Source organism: Narcine bancroftii, chromosome 7 (assembly GCF_036971445.1).
Source record: "Narcine bancroftii isolate sNarBan1 chromosome 7, sNarBan1.hap1, whole genome shotgun sequence".
NCBI lineage: Eukaryota > Metazoa > Chordata > Chondrichthyes > Torpediniformes > Narcinidae > Narcine > Narcine bancroftii.
In genome coordinates, this window is record NC_091475.1 from 178,609,673 (window position 1) to 178,627,118 (window position 17,446).

At 39.3% G+C, this 17,446-nt stretch overlaps 1 protein-coding gene across 3 annotated transcripts in view; it reads right to left on the reverse strand.

Annotated features, from left to right (window-relative positions):
• Positions 1-17,446, reverse strand: part of flt3 (fms related receptor tyrosine kinase 3) — a 127,091-nt gene that overhangs the window by 78,508 nt on the left and 31,137 nt on the right. For all 3 annotated transcript variants that reach the window (XM_069891522.1, XM_069891521.1, XM_069891520.1), the window contains exons 3-5: positions 14,734-14,809; positions 14,408-14,558; positions 8,678-8,793 (exon numbers count right to left, since the gene is read on the reverse strand). In XM_069891522.1, the coding sequence (XP_069747623.1) occupies positions 8,678-8,793; positions 14,408-14,558; positions 14,734-14,809 (343 nt within the window). The remainder of the gene's footprint in view (positions 1-8,677; positions 8,794-14,407; positions 14,559-14,733; positions 14,810-17,446) is intronic.

Here is a 17,446-nt window from a genome sequence, read left to right on the forward strand (position 1 = left end):
ACAGAGAGTGGAGCATGAGGCCCCCCAAAGTGCAGGGAAATGGTTCAGAACTGGCACTGAAAGTCCCGTCCCAGCAGTACAGGGGCGCACAGTTGGGGAAGGAAGTCTGTGAAAGTGATGCCCTGGACTTTCAGGGTCACCACACAATACCCCTTTACCCCGGTCAAGTGTGATCTGGTCACCAATGAAATCCTCTGGGCAGTGGGGAGAATAGCCAGACCGCAATGGTGGGCCAGGTCTGTGTGGATAAAACTGTCAGTTGACCCTGAGTCAAATAAGCAATTGGTACGGTGTCCAAGCACTTTAATCAGTTCCATTGCTAACAAGCCTTGGTTTGGATCAACAAGCCTTTGATTCTTTCAACGCACTCTACAATTTTATTAACTAGAACATTGGAGTGTATCAGATGCAGGTCGACCAGTCCAGAATGATCTGGTCTGGCTAGGAGCAACCCTTTAAGACCTGCAGCCAATCACAATCATCCTACACTACAATATATTCATATACACATTGGTGATAGAATCTGCATTATCACCCATTACATGCAGAAACATAGACACTTTCTGTTTTCTCATCGGTCCCTCCCATTCCACCAGCTTCTAAATAATTGTCGAATTGCTGTTTGAAGCTTTTACAATTATCAGCTAGATTGCCAGTAAACTGCACCAGTGTGGAAGGACTCAACTTATCCATGCTTACAAACTATCGTCTTCTTTTATTCACCAGGTCACTTCTGGCACTATGCTTGTTCTTTCAAGAATAATTACTTTACGTGAGTTTAACACTTAACCAATTTTATTTTCCTTCAGCTGCTTCAACCCCTGTCATAATTCACTTCGGTTTCTGCCAATCACACGCATTGCATGCTTGGAAATTTAGTTCTTATTTACACACATAAGAACAATGCTGAGGGTGCTAAAGTTTTCCTGATCATGTCAAAGGTTTGGATCTGGAGCCGATGGTTTGGACTGAAGTCTGTGTGGCTTCAGAGGCTGCAGGAGTGCTGGAGGCAAATCCATGGATACTCAGTGACTCAGTGGGGTGGATTATCTTTGTTTCTCTATCTCTACTATAAGGGCCGCCAAGCAATTTCTGCTGATGGCAAATCTTTAATTTAGTTTAGACCAGTGGTTCCCAACCTTTTACTTTCCACTCACATATCACTTTAAGTATTCCCTATGCCATAAGGGTAATAAGGGATTGCTTAAGGTGGTATGTGGGTGGAAAGAAAAAGTTTGAAAACCACTACTTTAATCATTCCAAATTGATTCGTTATTTGCACAGTTTCATAATTCCAAAGGAAATGGGCCAATGACAATTTTTCTCAAGCAAAATATTTCAGTAATAATTGGGTCTAGAGCAGTGATTCTCAGCCTTCCCTTCCTATTCACATACCACCTTAAGCAATCACTTACTAATCACAGAACACTTATGGCATAAGGAATACTTAAAGTGGTATGTGAGTGGAAAGTAAAAGGTTGGGAACCACTGGTTTAGAAGTACAGCATGGTAACAGCCCATTTAGGCCCATGAGCCCATGGAGGAAATCAGACCCCTTGGGAAAACCATGCAGACACAGGGATAATGTACCAGCTCCTTACAGAGACTGCAGATTCGAGCCCTAGTCCCAATCAATGGCACTGTAACAGCATTGCTCTAACTGCTACATTAACTGTGCCGTCCTGCAGACTAAAGTCAATTTTGTGTAATATTACACCTGTTTTATTACATGACACTTCACTGACAAAAGGCAAAGGAGGAAAAACCCAACACCCAACCCCAACCAACCAATTTTCCCCTGCAACCGCTGCAATCGTGTCTGCCTGTCCCGCATCGGACTTGTCAGCCACAAACGAACCTGCAGCTGACGTGGACTTTTTACCCCCTCCATAAATCTTCGTCCGCGAAGCCAAGCCAAAGAAGACACCTGTTTTATTACATGACAGTAAAGGAATCTTGATTGTGATAACCCTATATTCATGATTTCCATATGTAACCCGACTGTATCATTTGTTAAATGTAGACAATAGCTCCTTCAACCTTCTCACATTTTACTGCTGAAAGGCTGACTAAAAAATTTTGGCAATGCTCCTAGTCGTACATTCCCATACCTCCTGACGTAGTCAGGTAGTTAATGTTTGGCACGAGCAGGAAATCTCTGTGATGCCATGATTCTAAACTGCTGGCAGAAATAGTTTGTTTCTATCTTTCCTACCAGATCATCTTAATATTTTGAACACTTCAATCATCAACCTTTAAACTCTTAAATACCAGGGAAAACCCTTAATTTGTGCAATTTTTCTCAATTGGAGTAAAGATAGAAAATATTGGAAATGCTCTCCAGGTCATTGATCAACATGAATTGTCAATTGTGAAAATAATATTCCAAATGTATACCACTCTTTGTGTCAGGAAGTAACTTCACTCCAAAGAGAACCATTGGAGATCAGCCATTATACTGGTAAATCAATGCTGCTTTCTTTCTAATGCAAATATGGTGCAGTGGTCAGTGATGTTTACTGTGCTCCTGATGTGGTCTATCAAGAGCCTTATGTCACAACAGTGTAATTACTAGCCTTTTATATTTAATTTAATATAATGTATGCAAATTTGCCTCATTAAAATCTTTAACAATGCATCTTGCTTTTCATTTTTTTAAAAAGTACTACACTTTTTAGTTTTTGAGTGGATAGGTTCACAGCTTTGCCTATTTGTTACATCATTTGTCTGTAAAGTAGGAATTTTAGTTAATTCAGGAGGTCTACAACAAAATGCAGGAAATATTAAAAATCTGGAAAAATAAAGAATGAAATACTCCTGAGGAAGTCTGCATTGGGTTGATGAATCAGGAGATCTGCTAATACATATGTGATTAAAACTAGTTATTACTATCATAGAAAGGAAGGATGGAAATGAAAAGAAGGAAAATAATGTTAAAATTATTTCAAGTAATATATTAGGAAATAATGGACAGGCAACCTCTCTATTCTCCAAAAAGGAGAATGCTAATAACATCTTTAAGACTAGAAGTAGTTTTATAGAGTAGATGTATGATGTTTTGACTTGAGAAAGATCAGAACTAGGATGCTTACATATAAAAAGTCACATAGGAACTATAGGAAAAACATTTTTCAATCAGAAATTGGGAAGAACCTGGAACTCACTGCCACGGGTATTCGAGACAAATACCAATAAATTTCTTAAGATGAAGCAAGATGCCACATAAGGAAGGGGAAAAAAATCAGAATGAGATATCAATGAAATTAGATGGAGGTGGAGGAGGCTTCCATGGACCTGTGAGCCAGATAGCCTAATTCAATACTAAAAATATAGTAAAAACCTGTTATCCAGAATTTGAGCACCCGGCAGTCAAGCAAATCAGCAAAAAAAAAATGGCTGAAAATCAATAGGTAAAAACTACGCGTTTAAAATTGGTGCACCTCGTCAATCACAAAAAACACCTTCACAAGCAACTGGAAAATTCTCTTATCTGACATCTACCAATCTCCTTAGGTGCCGGATATCAGAGGTTTAACTGTATTATGTAATAGTATGTGATTCAATGAGAAAGGAAAATTGATGTTCAGGGATGAAAGCAGCCAAGGACAGGATTGAAGCTGATGTTCTCATTCTGATTACATAAACAGAATTTGAAATGAGAACATTGGATCACTAAGAACTGAAACTTGGCCAGCATTATGAGCAGGAATAGAATGATAATGAAGACTGCAATGAGGAAGAAGGAGAATCACCCAATTTTACATTCAACCATCTATCACTTATTCTGACTGCATCGTATGGCAGATCTGTCCGATTGGTTACAACTGAAGAGCCTGAGAGCCAGCTCAAGAAAGGTGAGATACCAAATAAGTCTTCCAAAACAAGACTGGCATGAGAACTTTGACAGATTAAAATGAAAGGTATGTTCTTATAATCAAATTGGTTCAATGGGAATCCTCTCTAAAAACATACATTCTCTATCAAGGATCATGTTAGATTCTATGCTTTGAAACTAAAGTTTTCGGCCAAATACAACTTCCACTGCAGGACAAATGACAGGCACCCATTACCCAAGTTCTACAATAATAGCTCATGTGACTACCATGGCAATCAAGTAGCGAGCCCACCATAGTTTATCAGAATTTTAGAGGTGCTGTCAGGATGAGCGGCATTGGTTTATTTTTCTTTTGAGCATTAATCTACTGATTTATTTTGTGGAATGCAGCATTTCTCCTTGTACTGCCCATGCATCCAGTTGTTTCTGGTTACCAGGCATTCTGGGAATCTGCAGAGCATAGCTTGGTCATAGGAATCAAGATGGTTGGAGGTCACAAGGCATAGCAAACAAAGGGCCCAGGTCCAAAACGTTGGTTACCCTCTAGTTCCTATGGATGCTGCGTGACCTTGCACAGTTTCTCTACCACATTTGAGTACTGCACTCGATGCCATCATCTACTATACAGTACAAATTTTCTTTTTTTTTAATTTTTAGCTAAAAAAAGTCAGCAGTTATCAATAAGCTGTGCTTCAGTGACTGTGAAAGTCTAAGGATCACTGAGGAAGTCCTAAATACAGTAATGACATCAGGATGATGTTTGCAAGGTTAGTGCAGCATATTACTATTACAGCACCTTTGGTTTGAATCTAATGATATCATTAAGGAGTTTATACATTCTCTCCATGCTCTGTGGTTTCCGCTTCCCTCCAACATGTATGGGGTTTAGTAGGTTGAGTGGCACAGGTTTCACGGCCAGTAGGGTTGTGGTAGTCAGTGACGGGGATATGGGACATGGTGAATTGGGAGTTGTGGTTATCATAAGAATTCTTCACAAAAAGTTCTACTCTGCACCATCCTTTGTCTTTCTCCAGTACCTCCTCCTAATCTTTCTTGGTTATTCACTGTATGATCAGTAGCTATGCCTTCGTGTAGGTGCCGCACGAGGCTGCTGAACATGATGCGAGTCCATGGTATTGCAGAAAAGGTACCAGCATGGATAGAAGATTGCTGACTGGAAGAAGGCAAAGAATGGGAAAAAGGAGGCCTTCTCTGTCTGGCTGCTGGTGACTCGTGGTGTTCCGCAAAGGTCAATGTTGAGTACGCTATGTTTCATGCTGTACCCAAATGACAGGATTTGTGCCTTTGTGGCCACATTTGCAGATAAAAAATAAGTGAAGGGGCAGGTAGTGCTGAGGAAGCAAAGTGTGCAGAGGGAGTTTGACAGGTTGGAAGGATGGGCAAAGAAATGGCAGATGAAATATAACGTAGGGAACTGTAGGGTCATGCACTTTGGTAGAAGGAATAAAAATGTAGATTATTTTCTAAATGGGAAGAGAATCCAGAAAGCAGAGGTCTAATGGGACTTGGTAGTTATGGAGCAGGATCCTCAAAAGGTTAACTTGCAGGTTAAGTTGGTAGTAAAGGAGACAAATGCAATGTTTGCATTAATTTCGAGAGATTTGGAATATAAAGGCAATGTAGTTCTATGTCCTTACATGCCATTGGTCAGCCCACATTTGGAGTATTGCAAGCAGTTTATTGAAATTTACATTGAAATATAGACATACAGCATGATAAAAGGCTTTTCTGGCCCCCGAGCCCATGGAACCCAAATATCCCAATTTTTTTCAAAGGTGGAAGGAAATCAGGAAACCCACACAGACACAATGAAAACGTACAAAATTCTTACAGACAGCGTCAGATTTGAAGCCAGGTTGTTGGCACTGTAACAATATTGCATTAACCGTGGGCCACATATCAAGTCAAGTTTACTATTATCTGTTTATACAAGTACCACCGATGAAACAATTCAAAAGCATGCAGATGTAACACATATACAGATAAACCATACATATGCAGGACAAGTATTTTATATATAATTAAATATTGTTTCATGAATGCGAGTGTCTTGGACGGTTAGTGTGAGCAGATCCTTTGATTCTTCAGCATTCTCACTGCCCCTGGGAAGAAGTTGTTCCTCAACCTGCTGGCTCTGATGCTCTTGTATCTCTTCCCTGATGGGAGCAGCTAAAAGAGGCTGGGTGCAGGGTGGAAGGGGTCCTCAATTATTTTGTGCACCCTCTTCTGATAATGATACTGTTAGATCACATTAAAGGGGTGGGAACGGGGGGTGGGGAAGACTCCAGTGATCCTCTCAGCCATTCTTATGGTCCTATGACAATAGACAATATCACACTGTGATGCAGCTGCCCAGGACATTATTGATAGAACTCCTATGGAAGAGTGACATAATGGTGGCCAGTAGCCTTGTCCGCTTCAATCATCTCAGGAAGTGCAGTCGCTGTTGCACCTTCCTGACAAGTGAGGAGATGTTGAGTGCCTATGATAGGTCACTAGTTAATGAACTCCCTATCCGTGGAAGGTTATACTGGCATTGGAAAGGGTCCAGAGGAGGTTTATGGGAATAATCCCACTGATGAGAGGATTAACATACAAGGAGAATTTGATGGCCCTGGGTTTGTACTCGCTAGAGTTCAGAAGAATAAAGGGATATCTCATTGAAACATACCAAATATTGAAAGAGCTGGATAGTGCATGTGGAGAAGATGTTTCCAGTAGTGGGAGAGTCTAGGACCAGAGGGTACAGCCTCAAAATAATGATGAGGAGAAAACTGAGGGCTGTGAATTTGTGGAATTTGTTGCCACAGATGGCAATGGAGGCTGACATTAGGTGTATTTAAAACAAAGGTTGATAGGTTCTTGCTTTGAAAGGGTTTCAAAGGTTATGGAGAGAAGGCAGGAGAATGGCGTTAAAAAGAAAAATATATCAGCCATGATTTGAATGGCAGAGCTGACTTGATGGGCTGAATGACCTAATTCTGCTCCTCAATCTTTTGTAATGTTGCATGTCGCACCATCAATCTTGTTGTCTGCTCTGTCAAATAACACAGGGTTTCTCGGCCCAGTCAATGGAAACATTGTTTGAGCATGGTGACACTGTGCGGAATCATAACTTAAAGTTTCAACATGGCTTAGAATGTATACATTCTGACCATGGACATATAGGTTGCACACCAGAGACAGCCATTTCATCCCTGGACAACCGGTCAAACAATAGCCATTGGTCAAATGCCACTGATACAGTCGTCAAATGGAGAAAAAAAGTCACTGTGACTGCTGCCAGTCGACCTACAGAATTCACTGCCGACTGACTGAAAGTTAAGGAAATGAAAGCAGTTTAGATTCCAAATAAAGGGCTGGATTGACATGCATAAACCTCAAAGCATGAATACGCACAGTATTAACAACATCCTGCATCATGGCAAGATGAAAACCTTTTAAAGCCATGTGTTTTCTCTACTTGACAGAAACCAAAAGAAAAACTGAAATAAAATGGAATAGAAAGTTCAGTGGTCTTCTTTTTGCAACAATTGAGGGTGGTTCTACTAGTAGTTTCACTGCAATAATTGCCCTGAGATTGTTTCTTTTTGCTTCAGCAGATAGATGTCTCAAAATGATGCTTATAGAAGTATAGATATCTCACACACATTGTGCTTCTTCAATATTTGACCATTGAACAGCCTCCTACCTTCTCCCCCCTCTTGCAGTTTGTCACACACTGTTCATGCTTGCAGTCATACACTATTTCAAGGATAATGTTTTATGCCTGTTTCATATAACTTGCATGAAACTAATCTGTGCAAAAGCCTTTTGATAGCAAATGTGTTTAAGTCCCAGTAAACATCTACAACTTGGGGAATCAAACATGAGTAGCAATGGAACAACAGAAAGAAGAAATCAACCAACAATAAACATATAACTAATTGACTATCTTTCCAGGCAATATAGGTGAGAATTCCTTCCTTCTAATGAACATATTCAGACGTGCAAGTTGTAAGACACAAGACATGGAATACTTAGCTCTAAAATAGCAGATCCTCTGATTATGCACATCATTGAAAAGCATTTGTATGACCGAGCCAATGCCTCTGTCAATAGGGCATCTACCATCTCACATCACGTGTGCAGGAACCGAGCACTCACATTATTTCCCCCTCCCCCCAAAAAATCCAATTTAATTCCCCCTGCTTCTTGAACAAACACATTGTGGTGATACAACCACCACTATGGCTGCACTTCTACCAGCTTACTGAAGGGGGCAATCACTGTACTTCTAGTTAGACAAACTGGGAGGCTGGCCCCAGCATGCCGGCTGTCAATCACTGGTCCATATAAAGACCCGAGCCGTCCCCTTCCTAATCAGTCAGGCCCATGAAACCAGAGATTTCACAGACCTCGGTGTTCATCCAGTGTTCTACTTAAAGCTGATTAAAGTCTGCAGTACAGTCTTTTCAAGTTTTTTTGTTTGTTTGCTGCACCACACACACCAAACTTTAATTAATGCCTCATCCAAAGAGAAAACCTCCAATTCTTTCAGTATTGAACTGAAGTGTCTCAAACTCAGGAATGAACCTTTAAGTCCCAAGTTTCTTATTACAAATATATTAATATATTTGTGATGTTTTCCTTTATCTAATAGTTCAAGCAGTGGAAGGACTGTTTAAGGGTGCCACATTTTAGGTATTGATCAAGTGTGTCACCTTGGGTTTTGGGCTCAAATCCTGAAACAAGACTTTAAGCCACTACATTATTACCACAGATATGTTAATATGTATTCCCTTTCAATTTGGGATTATATTTAATTACTTCATGACTTACCTCTAACAAGGACTGTAAAGTTAATTATATAATTTAAGTTTCCATTTTCAACTGTGAGCGTATATATCCCAGCATGCCTTTCCCTGACTTGGGAAATTGTGAAACTTGTAACTTGACTGTATAAGAAAAAAATAAGAATTAAATCAAGTTATCAACAGGTAATTGGATCACCTATTAGAAATGTAGGCTGTAGTACTGTTCTTTATTTCTCATCCTCTTTTTGGATAATAAGACAAAAATCAGAAAATTAGTGAAAATCCATTAAAATGCATTAAAATTATAAATGTGGCCAAGCAGGTTAGTTTATCCTTTTCAATTCATAGATATGTGCAAGAACCATAAAGTGAAATAATATGAATCACCAAAACAACAAACTTAAAAAAGCACTCGTAAACGTAATATGAACATCATCAAGATAAACAGAAACTAGAATCCACTACTAATTAAAATCATTGTTGTTCTCCAAATAGTACAAGGTAACACATATTAAATCTTTTGATTTCAGGTTTTTTTAAAATAAACATCTTGTTAAATTTTATATATTTTGATCACAAAATTTACTTGGAGTTCCTATCAAGCTTCTTTTAATTAATTAATGTGGTAAAGATATAATTTACATAAGCAATAAAGAAACCTATTCTCCTGAGCTTGCTGAGTATCTGCCTTGCAGAAATGACAGTGTATCTGTGGTGCACGACTCTGCTGTCCCTCCTCAGGAATACTACTCATCTTGCTGCATTGCATTGGATTTTTCCTAGTCAACAAATAATCCTACCCTATGGTTAAATGGTCCAGACCATATTAAGGCATTTTAAGTCCAATTCTGATCAAAGTTATCTTCCAAACTCATTCTTGGTCTCTGGTACTGAAAGTTAGCAGTCTTTCCAACTACAAGAATAGCGCAGGCAGAAAATCTGATAAAGGCACAGAGGGAAGACATACTTTATTCAGTGGAATACTTATCATATGGCTTTGCATGGTTTCATTACATCTCTGCAAACCTTTCTCTGCTCACGTGTTTGATTTGTTTGAATACATTTTCAAACAAAAGTATGTGGTCAAAAACATTTAGAAACATACATAAAGAGAAGAGAAACCCTTGGATTATTTGAAGATAATTACTTCTAGATAATTTTGAGAGAAGGTCAAACAGATGATTACTGAAATGTTACAGAATTAGAAAAAAGATCTTCTTGCATTGAACAAGTTAATTGATTGCTAAAAGTGGAAATGCTCATAATGTTGCTCGTTTGCCTTCAGTGTCCATAACAATATCTAATGTCATGAACTTAAATGTCAAAGGAACTTTTCAGGCAATTCCCTTGAGTAAATCAACTGTTTCTAGAAAAAATTATGAAATGGCAAGGGACATTGAAAGACATTAGTCATTTCATTACAGTCCAAGAAATTCTCTTTACAATTAGATGTGTCCACTCTGCAAGAGAACGGCGCTCCTCTTGTGGCTTATGCCAGATTCTGGAATGGGAACGAGCTGATGGTTGTTTGTCAGAAGGATTAAAGCAGATATTAAGGGAGTGACTATTTTTGAAGAAGGAGCTGCCCTTTCTCATAACAGTCCTTGATCCACCCAATCCCTTTCTGGCACCAGGTGTCCATGATCTTGCTACCCATAGCCATAGGGATTAATTTGTTCTGGGTTAGGGGCATTTCATCCCAATAATCTGGTTTATTTTTTTGCCATGTCCAGATTAAGTGCTTTCATATTGGGCTGTCTGTTTTTGCGTTATTAACTTGGTATCCTATTTGTAAATAATTTCTACTCTTATCTCCTCCCCTACCACGTGCAGACCAATTTGTTCTCAGGAGGGTAGATCTTCTTCTGCTATCTTCAATTAAGATCTTTGTTTGAGGGACAAATTAGGCCAGTCTATGGCCCTGCCACTGTGTAGTGACATGGAGGCTCTAATTTGAAGGGGAATCACACGTAAATTCATTTCAGCTATGTATCTCCTGTTCCAAAATGAGAGCCCGAAACCAGGTCTCCATAAAGCGAGGCAAAGTTGGGATTCAGATTTGGGAACAACAATTTCTGAGCAATGCTGGTCTGACCTTTGCTGGGACAGCATGAAGGCAGTTATAAATGCCAGATTTAGGCTGGTGCAATACAACCTTTTGCTCCAACTCTACAAAAATTACATAAGGTCAAACCAAAAATCTCAGATTTGTGTTTTAGATGTGGCATAGAGACAGGAACTTTTGTGCATTCAACGTGGCTATATGCCAAGGTGAGACCCTTCTGGGAAGAAATGGGGACATTTTGAAAAATAATAATCACAGGGGTGGAGTGTCCGCAGGACTCAGCCTTGTTCCTGCTTGTGGATATTATGGATGTGAGTTCAAAATTGTCTAAACATCAAATTCAATTTGTGTAGATCGCCTTGGCAGTGGCCAGAAAATGCATAATGGTTACCTGGAAATCTGACTTTCAGCTAAGCACAGCAAGATGGAACACGGAGATGCAGGTATGTGTTCCCCTGGAGAAAATTACTTCTAACTTAAGAGGGAAATAAGTTGCATTCATTGAGGTATGGCAGCCATACCTACGAAACGCAGGTGTAATTACCTTTCCCAGGCATTTCTCAATAGGAATTATAGGATCTCACAAGCCCTGAAATACCGAGAATGAGGAGACAATTTGGAAATCCTCCCAGCTCCCCCTCCGTTCTTTTTTTTCTTTTTCTTTCTTCCCTTATGTATTATTTTTAATAATTGATTTTTATACTTTTACTTGAGTTGAATGGGAATGAGGGCAATGGATGGGGCTGGGGGAGGGGGGAGAGTGGGGAAGGGGGGATGAAAAAGGGAGGACTTGGCAAACTATGACCTGTAAAAGGGGAGGATTGTTCCCCTACACCACTTGGCTAATACAAGTCTGTAAAACTTTAAATAAATTTTTCCAAAAATTACATAAATGAGAACTATATCCCATTCGAGAACATACTATAGATGCCTGTGCAACTAATAATGCTACTTCAATAGTGGGATGATTCAGAGGGTTCATTATCCGCCTGAAGAAATGTTATAGCTTTAGTTTTTAACTGTTTATTGTGTTATTCATAGGGAGCACTTAGTGGCTAAAATCTTAGAAGGACATTTAAATGCTTCGCTTTCAATTGTCATAAAAATTGTAAACTTTATAAAATCACATCCCCTTCAAGATGGTCTATTTGGCAGCTGTGTGAAGAAAATAATGAACATTTCCAGATGCTGCTGCATGCCACAGTGAATTGGCTGTCCAAAGGAAATTGTCTTTATCATTTTGTTGCACTCGGGGACATGATTGTTTCCTTTCCTTTTTGTAATGAGCATGGAGACAAACTTGTTAATGTAAAGACAGATATGTTTTATCTGGCAGACACCTTTGACACTCAATTTATTGAACAAGACCTTGCAGGATAAACACAATAAGCTCGCTGATAGTAAGGAAGCCATTTTTTTCCTTAAAAAAGTTGAAGTCTATGAGAGCAATATCAGATAGTGGGAATTTTTACTCTTTTCCAATCTGAACTGTTACGAGCCCAGAGGGCCCCAAAACCCAGCAGCAATAGATATTCACCAAGACAAATGGTTCCTTAAACAAAAGTTACTTTTAATGATCTTTAAACATGAAAACAGAATCACACTTTAACTTATCACTATTGACTTAACTAACCTAACTTAACCCCCTTCTAAGCACATGGGTATGTAACATGTGTAAGTTCAGAAAAGTTCTTTGGTTCACAGTCCAATTTCATTTCTCATGCCTCCAAGTTCACTGGTTGCAGGCAATTTTTATACTGTGCACAGTTCACCAGGCTTTGGTGCTTGAAAGGTAAATGGTTACCACTCAATAAGTTTCTTGTTGGTTTTCAGAGAGAGATTTGGTGTACACTGTACACCCACAACTGATTCCTTTTCAATCAGCCACTTTAGTGTCTTGCCAAAGAACCTTGCCCCCTCAAGGTTCTCCAGATGATAACCTCTTTCTTTCAGGTCACCACAGAGTGCCTTTTTGTTTATCTTACTTCAAGTGAAACATTAGACAGACAGTCCTCTCTTCTTGCATGAACCACAAAGGCTTTGACCAGGCTGAACTAAGCACTTACAACCCGTCTTCCAAATGGGGTTTTCTACAAGCTTGTAGAATCTCTCTCTCTCTGAGAGAAAGCCTGTTTAACTTTCTCTGCTTGCAAAACCACATGATCCTCTTAGAACAGCAATTTCCATTCCAGACAGAATGTGGCCCAACAAGTTCTTTCATCTGTTGCCTTTTTGTAGACAAGTCTCTTGGGCACTCTCCAAAGCTTTTGCAAAGGCTGTTGGCCCTGACATGTCTAGCATGAGCAGAGCTCCAGTATTTTAAATAAGATCTGTTTTAAAGTTTGTATGTGGCCTACACCAACAAACCCTGCCCCAATTTATCTCCCAAAAACATATCTATATTCTGTCACATAACACAAATGCAGAAGCACTGAAGGACGATGACATTACTGTTTATGTGAAACACCAAAAGCAAAAACCTATACACACAGATCTGCAGGAAATATTTAATACACTGTTAATCCTTAATATACCATATACAAGATCAATTTGAGGAACAACCTACCGATGTTGACGCAGAATTTCAAGAGCGGTTGATTGATCATCAGAATGATACAATAGCACACTGCACATTCAATCAATTAAATTTTTTTTGGGTTACATTTCCAAAACTATGGGAAAAGATCAAAATATTTTTATTGCCTTTCCTCAATATACTTAGTTGAAATTGTACTGAGCAAGGTAGTTTCCGTGACAAAATCCAGACTTGATATTGCAACAAGAGGTGACCTCTGATAACTGCAATCCAATTTCAAAAACCTTGCACAAGATCTCACTAAAATGTTCATTTTATAAGATTTCTTTATTAAGTTTTTTTGAAATAAGTTTTCACGCCCTCACATTTATGTTTAAGGATCTCTAATGACATTATTTTATGTACAAACCATTGCGCTCTAAAAAAATTTTTAAATTCTTTTATAATATGTATGTTCATGTTTTCCTCTTTCCTACATATTCAATAAGAATGAATTCCTACTTGTATCTTTGTTCTGGAATCACATGCCACAGTTGTTATGCTCAGAGTTAACACTTGTTTTCACCTCACCTATATTTTTTATGGAGTCAGTAGGAGAGAAGTAGGGAAGAAACGAACTAAATGACTACTTCACAGGGAAGGGGGAAACATAAACTTTGAGCAAAGTCCTAAGGGGGCCATCTGGTATCTATCTGTACCTGACATTAATGAAGTGATTAAGCTTCAAAATTTCTTAGGGAGCCACCAGCAATACATCCAGCAACTTGAAAAAATGGTGAGACTGGCTTTGGTGTGAATAGCAGCTCAGCTAAAACCAGATCCTTTAACTTATACTCAGGTGGCATTCCTGTGCATAGAGACCTTAATTTCCCATTGTGTACCAACCATGGATGAGAAGTGCTCTTTGACTTCAAATCAATTGTATAAATATGTACCAAGATTGTGAGATTTGTTATTAGGTAATTAAAGACATTAGGTTATAGATCAATTACAATCTCATTCAATGTAAGTACAGACTCAAAAGATGGCTTATCTCTATTCTTATGAATCATGTTCATAGAACCAATATCTTCTAATTATTGTTCAGTTCATCTTCAAATGAAGAGTACCACATAACAACATTGAAAATATATTAAAGCAAGTTAAGAAAATACCTGTACAAGGTGCAATTGTCCATATTACATTGAATTCTGTTGTTCTTAAAGCTCCAATGACAAGATATATTTCCAGAAATATTCATGATCACATTCAGATTTATGGTATCCAAAACATTAGCTTCCACTTTGATCACATTAACCTGAAACGCTAAATCATATTGCACACTAAAATAATGTGTAGAAAGGAATGAAATAGCAAACTTGAGAAAAAGTATTTTTTTAAAATGTGACAAAAGATCTACATTGATATGTTGCAAAAATATTACAATATTAATATTATAATCAAGCAAATAATTTTGAATCATAAGTATCTGAATTCATACCATTGGTTTCATGCATCATCATTTTTCTTGATGAATTTTTGTCATCCAAGCAGAAATGAGCTTCATCAGCAAATATCTACAAAAAAAAGTTGAATGTTTCATATCCACTTTTCATCTGTATTTATACTTTCCTTGTGTTATTGGAATGAATGTGAAACACTATAATGAGTTGATCATATACACTTAGCAATATTTAATGTTCAATACATAGAATGAATCTACAGAAGAATATTAAAAACAATGATTAAGTTCAGAAATGGCCGTTTCATTTCAATGAGGCATTCTAATTTCTTCTGGAGGGATAATTTTAGATAATCTCAGTTGCTTTTTTCACCCATATGTTATAGACTACATGGATTCCATTTGATGGAACACAAAACTATTTATTTGATTCCATAACATATAGATTATGTAATATTAATCCAGCAATAAAGGCATTTAAATACATTGGGTTTGAAAGGGTCATCTAGTCTCTCCAGATTTTCCACCTTTGTGGTGTCTACACAAGTCATACCTCCTTCCTGCTGTGGTCAAGTAATTTCCATGAAGAAGCAAAAAAAAAAAGAACATGGGGCAGTAAGGCAAGAATAGCACTTTTTTTGTTTCAACAATATGGGTCCAACCCACTGAGTAGGCAGATCCAATTTTCTGGCTTCCACCAAGGACCCACTCATGTTCCATGATATCATCAGATAGATTAAATGGCCATCTAAATATTGATGATATTGCTGGGAGCTCATTTTGCCATTATTGTACTGACATTAGCTGTGGAAGAATCAGGTGCCTTGAGATGAATTGCTGAACCTTTTCAAGTTCTTATTTACAAAGGAGCATGGAAATTAAATTATAAAATAAGATTTTCTTTGGCTTGGCTTCGCGGACGAAGATTTATGCAGGGGGTAAAAAGTCCACGTCAGCTGCAGGCTCGTTTGTGGCTGACCAGTCCGATGCGGGACAGGCAGACACGATTGCAGCGGTTGCAAGGGAAAATTGGTTGGTTGGGGTTGGGTGTTGGGTTTTTCCTCCTTTGCCTTTTGTCAGTGAGGTGGGCTCTGCGGTCTTCTTCAAAGGAGGCTGCTGCCCGCCAAACTGTGAGGCGCCAAGATGCACGGTTTGAGGCGTTATCAGCCCACTGGCGGTGGTCAATGTGGCAGGCACCAAGAGATTTCTTTAGGCAGTCCTTGTACCTTTTCTTTGGTGCACCTCTGTCACGGTGGCCAGTGGAGAGCTCGCCATATAATACGATCTTGGGAAGGCGATGGTCCTCCATTCTGGAGACGTGACCCATCCAGCGCAGCTGGATCTTCAGCAGCGTGGACTCGATGCTGTCGACCTCTGCCATCTCGAGTACCTCGACGTTAGGGGTGTGAGCGCTCCAATGGATGTTGAGGATGGAGCGGAGACAACGCTGGTGGAAGCGTTCTAGGTGGCCGGTAGAGGACCCATGATTCGGAGCCGAACAGGAGTGTGGGTATGACAACGGCTCTGTATAAGCTTATCTTTGTGAGGTTTTTCAGTTGGTTGTTTTTCCAGACTCTTTTGTGTAGTCTTCAAAAGGCGCTATTTGCCTTGGCGAGTCTGTTGTCTATCTCATTGTCGATCCTTGCATCTGATGAAATGGTGCAGCCGAGATAGGTAAACTGGTTGACCGTTTTGAGTTTTGTGTGCCCGATTAAAGAATTATATAAACACCAACAGCTTCTGTAATAAAGTGGCTGTATGAAAAGTATACTAAATTATTTCAGAAAGGGTCCTAGTTATGACCCTAGCAAGTAAAAGGTGCCCTCTCCTCCCACAACTCCATCCCCACAGGAACCTTTTGCCCTGGTCAATTAAGTCACCTTCAGTTACTTCTCCAGATCATAATGTCTCTACAACTCAAGTCCAATATAAACCACAGAACCAAGAAGTATATTATGACAAAGGTTGTTACAGAAATATACAGGCAAAACAAGGACACCAAGAGTTTTGTTCCATTAATAACTTACACTGAGGTTTGAACTTTTACCCATATTTGGAAAAATAAAGTGATTGGTGGAAACATTCTTTCCATATATTAATAGTCAGCGACATCTTTGAGTTCAAGAACCCATATAAATTAAATAAAATATTAACATTATACCGTCTTGGTAGTCTATAAATGAATTTGTAGCAGGATTGCTACAGTTATAGTTCAAGGTATAATGCGTTGAAAGAAGACTCACTTACCAAGGGAGTGTAATCAATACTGGCTTTATTGGATGCAGCTCTGCCTTTTATAGGCAGTCAGCCATGTCACCACTGGGGTGTGACTTGAGCGAGGCCAGCTACTGATTGGCTGACCTAGATGCGCGGGCCTGGATTGGACACCCTATGATCCACTGGTGGTGATTGGTCGATTCGACCTCTCTTCTTGCGGCTTATGGTAGCGGGCGTCTCATCCTGATCATCGTGTATGATAGCTGTTTGCGGTGTTGACCCACAGAGCGGGCCGCAGGCTGCTACAAGACCTCCCCACCTCCTCCCCACCCAGAACCATTGATCAGGACACTGTCTTTTGGAGGCCAACCCCGGTGCTGTGGTCAGGTGAGTAACTGGCTGGTTAACGTACAAGTGGGCCGGTTTCAGCTAGTTGAGTGTGAAGGTTTCCTCCCTGTTACCAATGTCCAACACGTAGGTAGAACTGTTGTGCCTGATTATACTGTATGGCCCTTCAAAAGCCTGTTGAAGAGGT